A 12,158-nucleotide genomic window follows, 5' to 3' on the forward strand; every position below is an offset into this window, starting at 1 on the left:
AAGTGACCGGCCTCAGGTGATACACAGAGAGGATACAAATTCTCCTACGTAAGTTTTACTTGTTTATCTGCAGCCCTCTCTTCTCGACAGCAATTTAAAATCCACAATTTATACAGCTTGTTTGAGCTTTCAAGAAGCAGGGGGGAGGAGCTGAAGTTACTGATTGGAGGGAAGGGACGACACACTTCCCCCTTTACTCAGCACACAGAAACAGAGCTGAGGCTGTCAATCACCGGCTGTGTGCTGAAGCTGCCTCCCTGTCACCTTTTTGTCTCTTGGTGTCAGGACAACTTGTCAGAAGTGACTCATACAAATAGCATAGAAATGAGGCAGCAGACATAAATGACATTTAGTGGTCTGGACTGAGACAATTACACACTAGAGAGGGATTTGCTTTGTTCCTGTTCCGTGTCAGAGGTTTACAACCACTTTAAGATTTTTTATTTGGCCAATAGTTGAATGGGGGGGGATTAAAAATTGGTCCTGCACAGGCGCCCCCAACTGGAACATATAACACTGACAAAGTCACAAACACTTCCCAGCAAGAAAAACAAAAAAAAAACAACGTTTTGGCTTTATTGGGCTTGAAGTCAATCAATTGATGGTAATTGTATGGTAAACCTTGAGACAGGACTCTTGAAATATTAGAACTGAGATAACTAGACTAAGGGCTCTTTCACATGGACGGATCCGTGATGATCCGCCCCGTGAACATCCGCTTGCTCAGCGGGGATCGCTCCGCCGATCCCCGCTGTGCAGGCAGATGACAGGTTAGAATGCCGCCCTCCCCTATGGGGGATCGAATGATGACGGACCATAGAGTCCGTCGTCACCCAATCTGATCCGAAAACGGGTGGAAAAGTAGGTTTTTCCTCCGTTACACTTTTTCGGATCGGAGCGGGTCGGATGTCAGCGGACATGTCACCGCTAACATCCGACGCTCCATAGAGGTCTATGGAGGGTCCGTTCAGGTCCGCCTAAAAAACTGACAGGCGGACCTGAACGGATTGTCAGTGTGAAAGAGGCCTAACTGTTTTCATCGACACAAGATGTCTTTTTTTCCAGTTGGTTTTTACATTCGACACATCTCCCTTTTTTGCATCAAATATTTTAAGTCAAAAAATAGATTTTAGTGCAATTTTCCAATAATAAGTTTGTATCTAACACAGTTTAACAGCATCGTTCAGAGCTCTGTGTTAAATTTTAATGCAATAATCTCTTTCACTTAGTCTTACAGTCTTTCTAATAGAACTGTCCACATTTGCCTGCTGGTGAAAGAATATCAAACAGCCAAAGGAATATTAAAATTGTTTTTGTGCTCTATAATGGTGCTTTATAATGTACACATACTATATACTACTTGAAAATTAGAAAAAAAAATGTGAAGAGTTTTCAAATCTTATATCTAAAGACAAAACTTTTTTAAACTTTTGGATTGAGTGATGATGGGTTAGAACCTCCGTTGGGTTGATATTTTCTGTCCCCACTAGGGAGATTCACATACAAAATATGTCCTGGTGACCAATATCTCCAGGACTGAAAGTGAGGAAAAATACAACATTTTGAGTGAACATTTTGAGTTGTCATTAGAGAGGAAATCTGCTAATGGAGGCACATTGTTTCAGTGACAACTAAGAAGGGACTTAGCTCACTTAGAAATTTCCTTCCGCTTCCTGTTGTATCTAAAGGACAGGAAGTGAAAGGAAATCCCTCTCTCTTTTCTGACTACGCTATGTTGTAGGTGGGGTCTACTTGTCCTACCTAACATTGAGGGCCAGGCCAGTTCACACCATAGAAACACAACCCGGATGCGTTCCAGATGCTTTTCTGCATGCGCGTTTTCGACACGTATTTGATGCGTTCTGGTGCGTTTTTGGTGCAGTCCAGTGCATTTTTTCCTTATCTTTTTTCTTAACCTTAAAGGGGTTGTAAAGGTTCATGTTTTTTCACCTTAATGCATCCTATGCATTAAGGTGAAAAAACACCTGTCAGTGACCTTCCCCCCAACCCCCCCCCCCATTTTACTTACTTGAACCCTCAAACTTGACCCACGGGGATGTGCCGTCTCTCTGCTAGGGGGTTCTTGGCTGTTGATTGGATATATTGATAGCAGCGCAGCCATTGGCTTCTGCTGCTGTCAATGAAATGCAATGACGCGGCCGCCAGGGGCGGGGCCGAGTCTTGCATTCGGCGTCTATGAACGTCTATGGACCTCTGGAACTGCAAGCACTGGTGTGAACTATGCCATTAAAAAAACAAATAACCTACTTTCCATGCATTTTTGATGCAGAAAAATAACACACTGGACTGCATGTGGTGTGAACTGGCCCTAAGGCTGTTCCCAAACTCACAGATGAATCTTCACTATGTGCAGTAATAAAGTACAGAGTTCCCCTGAAATTAGATAAGTACAGCCACCATCGTAAGACCTTAATTGTTGCCAACATCCCTATAGTATAGAACACAAGAGCAGAAGTACCCCCCGGTGAATTGGGACTTTTCAGGCAAATACACAATATTGGAGCAAATATAATATATAGTTTATTAATATAAAATGAAGATAAAAACATTGGTGCATACATCACCATGGAGTTAATATGACAAAACGTAGTACAAATGTGACCCAAACAGGGTTGCGTATTGTGGTGCACACTTCTCTTCTTGTTATGCCCTGAAAGTGTTGTCCTGTGTCACTACACACTGTAATTTGATGTATGCTGCATTAGAGGGGACGTGCTGAGCCTACGCACACTCCACCAGTCCAGCGTACCTCTGTTGCCTCACTCCCAGTAACAGAATGGGGTTCCGCCGTGCACATAGCATGGACTTCATACATGCACTCATTAACTTCATCACTTTCCGTTACCTCGTGACCAGGCCATAGATCACCGTAACATGGGTTCGGATTAGTTTGCTATTGAAAACGGACCGCTAGGGATGGAGACAGAATATCAACCCTCTCCCTACCAGAGGACATGTTAACTTTCCAGGTACCATGTCCAATGAGTAGTTGCTTTGTGCCTTAAATTTGTGTTTAGTTACCCTTAGCAACTACATTCCTCTTTCTTGTCTTGCCCAATTAACCCATTTGAGGTGGTGTTACTTCATACCATGAATACATAAAAATAAAACCAAGTATGGGCCCACTATCCAGTAACTGAAAATGTATCAGTATTTAATTAATTTACACCGATTCGTCCATGTGGACAGGATATCTCCAAGACTATATGGAGTCAATTCATATGAAACAGCAGGAAGACAAAGGAATGTCTCCAAAAACAATAGCAAAGAGGAGGATCAACCACGGTATATCAAAAAAAAGAAAGGCTTTATCGAAAAGACAGTATAATTAACCCACTATTGGTGATAGTAACACCAATTAAGTGGGAACAACCCACCCAGTGTACCCAAATATAAAAACCACACACAAAATGACAATGTTGTCACAATATGGCGCCAACACCTGGGCCCTACACACACATCCAGGCATTACAACATTGAAAGGACTAGTGCTGCTCAGAATCCCTAATCTGAGAATGAAATGAGGATTATTGTTATGATAAACCGTAATTCTGGGGTTCTACATCTAGCATGTTGTTGGAAGGCAACATGATTTAATATCATATTTCTGGAGTTTCATTCTGGTTGAAACAACCAAGCCTTTGCTTTCTTGGGGGCAGTCTGGAATGTCTTTGTAGCATATCTAAAAGAAGAGATCAGGCCTCCATCAAGGCTGAACAGTGCTTGGCTCTGGATCGTCTGTTGTTATAACGCTATGCAAGCAAACTTGAAAGGGACCATAGCTGACAAGATGATTGATGAATGTCCTGCTACAGAAGATCAAAGGATCAACAGGCACCTAGAGATGATACATGGACAATGCTGCCCCTAGAGGCCAATACAGTAGGATGGACAGTAATATAATATATTAAAAGGACTACCTCTTGGCAATATCTCATTGGACAGGAGGCTAGTGGGGGTGGTTACGAATGGGTCTAAATGAATGTGTAAAAAGGGCACACAGGAGGGAATTCGTCCCTTTTTGCTCTTGGTTCAAGGCGGTGCATACCAGCACATTATGCCTTTACTTTGCAGGGAAGAAAAAAAGAGGGATCAAAAAAAAAAACCCAGAGTTTACTTCCTCTTTAAGTACTGGCAAGATTTAAATAGCATGACAGCCAAGCAAATAGCATTTTTAGAAGGTGGTCACCGATGGCAGCCACAGTAATACTCTTATGCCGCGTACACACGAGCGGACTTTACGGCAGACTTTGCCCGGCGGACTTTTCGACGGACTTTCCGAAGGAACGGACTTGCCTACACACGATCAACCAAAGTCCGACGGATTCGTACGTGATGATGTACGACCGGACTAAAATAAGGAAGTTGATAGCCAGTAGCCAATAGCTGCCCTAGCGTTTTTTTTCCTTTGGACTAGCATACAGACGAGCAGGTTTTTCGACCGGACTCAAGTCCATCGGAAAGATTTAAAACATGTTTCATTTCTAGGTCTGTCGAACTTTTGGGGAAAAAAAGTCCGCTGGAGCCCACACACGATTGAATTGTCCGACGGACTCCGGTCCGCCGGATCAAGTATGCCGTAAAGTCCGGTCGTGTGTACGCCGCATCAGTGCAAGTTCCCTATAACATTACTGTTACTTTATGAGGACTATAGATAGATGGTTGTGTATTAGACTTTCAACTACTCACCAATAAATGTTATTATTATGTTAAAGCTTTCACTCTTGGTCAAAGAACTCTTATTTAACCCACATCATATCTTAGAGATATTAAATATTAAATATAATAAACGGGTAACATTACCTTCAAGGGCAAAGCCATCGAACCCCATACACGGAGCTGTAAACTTTGACTAACATATGTGCTCAGTCTGTCTACTAGTTTTTATCGTAGTTCTCAGAGTTTTATCAGAATTACTGGAATTTAGGTTTACAGCTCCCTTAAAAGCCGCTTTATCATTTTGTCAATATGTTTCATACAATAAATTCCTTCATTTACAAAAAAAAAACAGGAATAATAATAAGCATTTGAGAAAACCCATCATTTAAAGTGAGCCATGAACAACATCTAAGAATCCCATTTCAAAATTTGCCAACAAGATAATAATAAAAACAAGAAAAAAAAAAAAGGAAAAAGCATAAAAAACAACAAGCATAATACGACTCACATTTCCTTAAATTTAAAAGTACAGCTTTTCACTGGCAAAAGACTTTTCAAACTGACCCTTCCCCAAACACACATCCTGTGATGACATTTCCTGTTCAGTTGCTGTATCGATGGGAATTTTTGTTTAATTTCTTTTTTTTTTGTTTCATTTTCACGAATAAAAATAAATCATTATTTGCACAATTTTTCTGAGCACTTCCAGAGAGCAACTTGCAGCTTAAGAACAGTCACAGAGCCTTTGCTGCAGCATCAGCAGCAGCAACACACAGCCCCTGCTAATACAACGGCACACACACACACCGCACAAAGATTACAATCCTACCTTTGTTGTAACAATACAGAGGCAATCCATTTCGTGATGCTCGGCCGGACGGAACGCAAATCATAAGCGAACGGAGGAAAATCTCTTGTAAGACAAAAAAAAACCCCCAGAACAATGCAGGAATCACCAAGCTGCAAGGACCGTGTGTGCCTGTGTTGCTGTGTGTGTGTGTGTGTGTGTATGTGCTTTTTTTTTTTTTTTTTTCTCTATCGGGCCTCTTCAGTACGGAAAGCAAGTCTTCTTTCGCAGTGCTCTCAGCATGTCTGGTTAATACAGGTATCTGGAAATCCGTAAAAAGATCAAGAAAATCCGAAACTTCCGAGTGTGATTGTGCCACCAATCAATGTTACGTCTCTGATCGAAAATATCCTTCTAATCAAAATATCCTTCTATTTTTTTTTTTTTCTTTCCAGATAAGAGGCAAATACAACAGATCAGGAAGAACCAGACTTTTAAATAGAGAGCTGAATCCTAAAATGCTTCATCATGGCCAAAACCATCAGCTGTGCCAATTTTTTTTTTCGCTTTCAATCGTTCAACTTATCTTCTACAATTACAAGGCACATGTCTTTACATCCTTTGCCTGGCTTCTGATACACTACTGGGTTAAAGCACTTTTCTTTTTTTTTTTTAAAACGGAGAACACGTCTTGTTTAAAGACAGCTTCTGTTAAGCACACATGCCATCTGCCTGAATACCCTATAAACCGATCTCTGAAAACAGGAAGAATATCAAAGACATCAGTAATCTTAACTCAGAAAACAACACAGCAAGGGGCATGGTGCAAAGAACTGAAAGGAGACGTACGTAATAGTTCTTGCTACGATAAAGGATTTCTCAATAAAAATCTGTGGGTGATCCTTTTGATCGTAATGAGAGATATTTTTAGAATATTATTATATTTTTTTTTCCCTTGTACAGCAGTAGAAGCGTTCAAGGTTTCAACAGAGAGAGAGAGAGAGAGAGAGACGTTGACAGCCTAGCAGGGGAAATTAAATGATATATTGTCAAACGCTAGAATCTTCTTGTCAGTGGGAGAGTGGGCAAGACTGATTTTTATGAAAAGGCAACATAACCCATTGCCTTGGGGGGCACAGATATTTTTTGCCTGTTCTCTCTATTCTTTCTCTTTTTCATCATCAATTTGACATCTTAAAGTGGAACTAAACCCATCGATTTCACTGTTTCCAAAAAAACTGTTACATTCAAGGCATGTTGTGAATGATAACTGTCACAGTTGCTTGTTAACTCAACCAAACTGTCAAGCCATCTGGTGTCATAACTGATCGCATGTGCAGCACCATGGCAACTGCAGATCAAACAGGAGCTAAGATGGCAGCTTCCTTGGCTGTAAAGGATAGGGGGGTTTAGTTCTGCTTTAAGCATACCTCCTAACTGTCCCTGATTTCGATGGACTGATTTGGAGAAATGTCCCTCTGTCCCTCTTTCCTCCTCATTTGTCCCTCATTTTGGTCTGATCCATATAGTTATATATAAAATGCACTTTTTATCTTTCAAAAAGTGTTTCCCAGTGCTAAACCTTTCATCCAATTTTTAAATTGCTGCATTTGTAAATTTTAAAAGCCAAAAGGAATAGTAGTGGTAAAAAAATTAAAAAAAAAGCTCTTGTGGATTTAATTAACCTTTTTTTTTTTTTGGTTAATTCTCCTTTAAGGGGGTGTGGCAGGAGGCATGTCCTATGCCTACATATGTTTGGTAGTAGGTGTCCCTCATTGCCATCTCAAAATGTTGGGAGGTATGTTTAAGGCTCAATTTCAACTCCCACCACCTACTCAAAGCAGATGTTACAAAGTTACATAGTAGGTGAGTTTGAAAAAAGTCTGTCAAGTCCAACCTATGTCTTCCAAGTGATCACCTAAATAATGCTGTTCCTCGTCCCATTCTCCATTGTCGAGCAGTGGGAAGTCTTTAATAAATTTGGCACTCAGGTTGTGACATGTTAGTGCTTTTCTATGCAACTATATACTGTGAGCCCAGGCTGTGTAATGATGCTGGCCTAGGGGAGGTGTTCATGACAGCATGGGTGTCACGCCTACCCCTAACGCAAGTGGTCAGGCACTATAGCTGGCTTCTGTGTTCTTTACCTACAGCAGAGAAAAGATATACCTGTGCTCAAATCCCAATAGCTTGTACATGTACTTGAATTATCAGGTGCTAAAGGGGTGTGACCACATATTAACACTATAAATTCTGGATGGACCCTCTGCACACTGCTATACACCTTTTCCAGCAAACTATGCAATGAAAAACAGGGATATTATTTCACATGTATAAGCAAATGGTGCAGCGCTAAATAAGGACAAATCATACATATACGATGTATGTCATAAAATGAATAACACAAATATAATATGACTACGTGCTGTTATTGTGTCAGTTTCCACAGAACACAATGAAAATTAAATCTCTCAAAGTTCAAAGCAGCACAAAAAGTCCATGAGTCATCCAGTGAATCCAAACAATCATGTGTGATCAAACAGCATGCCGGAAAAGGTGACAAATCGACGTGCCCACCACCATTATGCAGAGTGGCCTCTCACCTGACAACGAGGACACTTTAATTATAGAGGGTCATAATAGGCATTCCCTTATGGGTCATACAGGTATGGAGCACAGCGGTTCAGCGTTCAAAACTTCCGTCATAAGGCTGGATCAGGACACTCTCGGATAATACAGTGGCATATGGAACAGAGAATAATGGCAAAGATAGTGCTCTCCGTATAAACAATTTTATTTAAAAAGATAAAAGAGATACACTCACAAGTGAAGCACTTAACCAGTGCAAGTAAGCAGGCAAGAGCGATGATGTAAACACAACTCTCTGAGGATGCGCGATGGCGATCCCCAGTGGGCGGGGACTTCTTCAGCAGATCTGCAACGCGTCCAGAAAGAGGATACTTTGTGACGTCACCCGCGGCCATCGCGCATCCTCAGAGAGTTGTGTTTACATCATCGCTCTTGCCTGCTTACATTTATTCAAGGGATTTGATTTTGACCCTGGTGTTCAGCTGCTGAGCATTGTTATACGTATTTGCGCTGATTTATATTTTTACATATATTATTTCACATATATAGCAATACATGCGTCAAAGTAATCCCTGTAAAGGAAAAGAAGGGGGGGGGGGGCACCACCTGAGTGTAGTATGAATGTAGGATTTTGTTCAGCATAGGATTAAAAACACTCACAAGAAGATGATAATAAATTTGCTCATCGTGAAATACTCAGCCCTAAGAGGTCCCTCCGTCCTGCAGGCTCCCCCAGTTGTAGTGAGTGTGAGTGTTTTTAATCCTAGGCTCAATAAAATCATACAATAATATTACACTCAGGTCCCCCCCCCCCTTTTCTCTTTCTTTACATGTCTTTCAGAGTTGGACACACTCTTTGGATGACTGCTGCTTACAAATACTTCACTTATGACTAATGGTCTTATGGACTTTTTGGACTTAAAGACTCAGCCTTTTAGTATGTCAACTACTTTTCAATAGACTTGTTTTTAATTTAATTTTTAATTTAATTTAAATTTTGGGCATAAATCCTCTGTGCGCCAGATTCCTCCTATCTCACTCAAGTAAAATTAATCCCTCTTCTGGCCAGTCCTACGCTGCCTTGCCACTGCAAATCCTATAGTGGACACCATGCCAACATGGGGCATAAAGACCCAAGGTCGGGGAGAATGACTAGGTTCAGAACTGGTCACTTGGTTCTTTATGCCCCATGTTGGTATGGTATCCACCGTAGCATTTGCAGTGGCAAAGCAGTGTAGAACTGTCCAGAAGAGGAAATACATTGACACAGATGGTCAGCTTAAACATGTATTGCAAAATATGTCAACTAAATATCCATGTTTTTCATTGCATTGTTTGCTGGGATGGGTGTATAGCAGTGTGCAGAGGGTCCATCCAGAATTTGTACTTTACCTATAGCAGCCCCCTTTCCCATAAGGCAAGCAGACCTACCGGTACTCGGTTGCCCTCAGGTCTTATACACAATGCTATAGTGTCTGGCCACCACGCCGGGGCAGGCGCGAACTGAGCACAGCAAACAGGTACTTGGCAGGCAAGGTTCAGAGTAGTCATGGTCCAATCTGTAGTCAAAGGGCAGGCAGAGTTCAGAGAATAGTTGATATTCGATCCAGGGTCATCAACGGGGGAATACAAAGAGCAGAGCAGGACAGACAGACAGAGAGCTTGAGCACGTATTACACACGCTATCACAAGCATGAGACTACAGGCTTGGCTGGCCTAAATCAGGTTTGCTTTCCATCCAGACACTGGCCACCTCAATCAACTTGCAGGTGGACAGACAGACAGTGATGCATCATAGCCAAAACCAGGATGCTGGAATGAGACCAGCAGCTGTCAAAGAACAGGAGAGTTCTTTACAATGGGTTCCCAGGAAAGGGTTTAAGGACACTGGACATCAATTAATCTGGAAGTAGAGCAGAGATCAGTGTTGAAGGAGGGAAGCACTAGAGCTTGGAGAAGGTGAGTAGTGCTTTTTGAACTTCCTTCCATTCTCACACTATTTGTAAATAAAAGCTTCTTTATGCACCCCCCCCCTTCTATTGCCATCTACAATACTCACCTAGCTGTGGCTTCAGGGGCTCTGTTCAGCTTCTTGCCTTGGCAGCAAGATATGTGGTCACTTATATAGGAAAGGGGTATCATTTAAGCAGAAGCACTGATTGGCTATCTGTGCTTAAAAATTAAGCCTTGTGCAGCACATGTATGAGTATCAGTCACCAATGTGTAAACCCACTAACATGGCATACTGTATATTTTTTAATATTTACATAAAAAAATGTTTTATACATTTTTATTATAAAGAGCATTGCTGTAAATCTTTATAGTACCTACAAAGTCTTTGTCCTTAATTATAATAGGGATATGGTACCTGGTACCTGTAAAGGTGATTGCAGGTTCTGGTTGACTGGTAGATTGCAGGTTCAGGTTGATTGGTAGTAAGTGGATTCACCAATCACTACTGCTTAGTAAGACTTCATACACTCCACTGTCAAAAGGGGGTGTACCACTTGTGTCTCGACCATGCTCTGAATACTCCACTGTGCAAATGTTTCTGCTGGGCTGAGAGCCAATACACCAAGCAAACACTGCAGGATTCCTGGACGGATGCAAGACTTTCCTTGGCCTGATTTTGCAAGACTCTGTCTGTGTATTCCTCAGTGTTGCTAGGACAAATGGAAAATATGGCATCTTCAGTGTGTCCCAGTTTATTTCTGTAGCTCCCAGTATCCAGTGGAAGCCTGCTGAGGGTGACAGAGAGATGCAATACTCATACAACCTTAATAGGACACATATATGGCATTGGCAAAAAAAATTGTTTGTATGTTTTCTGTTTGTGTGGGTTACTTCTGTGTTATTGAATTACCTCCAACATTCCAATCATCTTCAACCCAGAACTGATCCTTAGTGTATACGTTTCTATAACAATTGCCAAGTAAGTTCCTTTTGAACAGACACTGGTATAATTATAATTATAATTAATTCCATTTTCTAAAGTGCCTTGGAATATGACTTGGATGAGAAAATTTGGCTCGCAATCACTAGTCCAATGCATCATAAAGGTGTTCAGTAGGGTTGAAGTCAGGGCTATATGCAGGCCAAATATCAAAGGTAGGTTACTGCGCTGTCTGTAAATCACTCTAAACCCGTTAACCAAGTGATATAAATGAACGGTGAACTGCTGCAACTTTATGTGAGATACACACTATAAATCAACTAAAAATAAAAAATAAGCTGCGCTCTGTTAATAGTGAAAACCATTATAAACAGTGACATATAAATCTTTAAGGCATACACCAAAGTCAATTAGGTCTATAAACCCTCCAAATAACTAGTGATTAGGGATGAGCTTCGAGTTCGAGTCGAACTCATGTTCGACTCGAACATTGGCTGTTCGCAAGTTCGCCGAACAGCGAACAATTTGGGATGTTCGCGGCAAATTCGAATGCTGCGGAACACCCTTTAAAAGTCTATGGGAGAAATCAAAAGTGCTAATTTTAAAGGCTAATATGCAAGTTATTGTCATAAAAAGTGTTTGGGGACCCAGGTCCTGCCCCAGGGGACATGGATCAATGCAAAAAAAAGTTTTAAAAACGGCCGTTTTTTCAGGAGCAGTGATTTTAATAATGCTTAAAGTCAAACAATAAAAGTGTAATATCCCTTTAAATTTCGTAGCTGGGGGGTGTCTATAGTATGCCTGTAAAGGGGCGCATGTTTCCTGTGTTTAGAACAGTCTGACAGCAAAATGACATTTTGAAGGAAAAAACTCATTTAAAACTACCCGCGGCTATTGCATTGCCGACAATACACATAGAAGTTCATTGATAAAAACGGCATGGGAATTCCCCAAAGGGGAACCCCGAACCAAAATTTAAAAAAAAAAATGACGTAGGAGCCCCCCTAAATTCCATACCAGGCCCTTCAGGTCTGATATGGATATTAAGGGGAACCCCGGCCAAAATTTAAAAAAAAAAATAATGTGGGGTTCCCCCTAAATTCCATACCAGACCCTTCAGGTCTGGTATGGATTTTAAGGGGAACCCCGCGCCAAATTAAAAAAAAAAACGGCGTGGGGTCCCCCCAAAAATCCATACCAGACCCTTAT

General features: G+C 41.3%; 1 protein-coding gene across 3 annotated transcripts in view; it reads right to left on the reverse strand.

Annotated features, from left to right (window-relative positions):
• Window positions 1–12,158, reverse strand: part of DLG2 (discs large MAGUK scaffold protein 2) — a 2,047,541-nt gene that overhangs the window by 1,668,010 nt on the left and 367,373 nt on the right. The window contains exon 1 of one of the 3 annotated variants that reach the window (XM_073612840.1): window positions 5,510–6,463. The exons of the other annotated variants lie outside the window; for them this stretch is intronic. Within the exon in view, the coding sequence (XP_073468941.1) occupies window positions 5,510–5,539 (30 nt within the window). The 5' untranslated portion in view covers window positions 5,540–6,463. Of the gene's footprint in view, window positions 1–5,509; window positions 6,464–12,158 lie in introns of those variants that run through there. 3 annotated transcript variants of the gene reach the window in all.

The sequence above is a fragment of the Aquarana catesbeiana genome, linkage group LG02 (genome assembly GCF_042186555.1).
Source record: "Aquarana catesbeiana isolate 2022-GZ linkage group LG02, ASM4218655v1, whole genome shotgun sequence".
Taxonomy (NCBI): domain Eukaryota; kingdom Metazoa; phylum Chordata; class Amphibia; order Anura; family Ranidae; genus Aquarana; species Aquarana catesbeiana.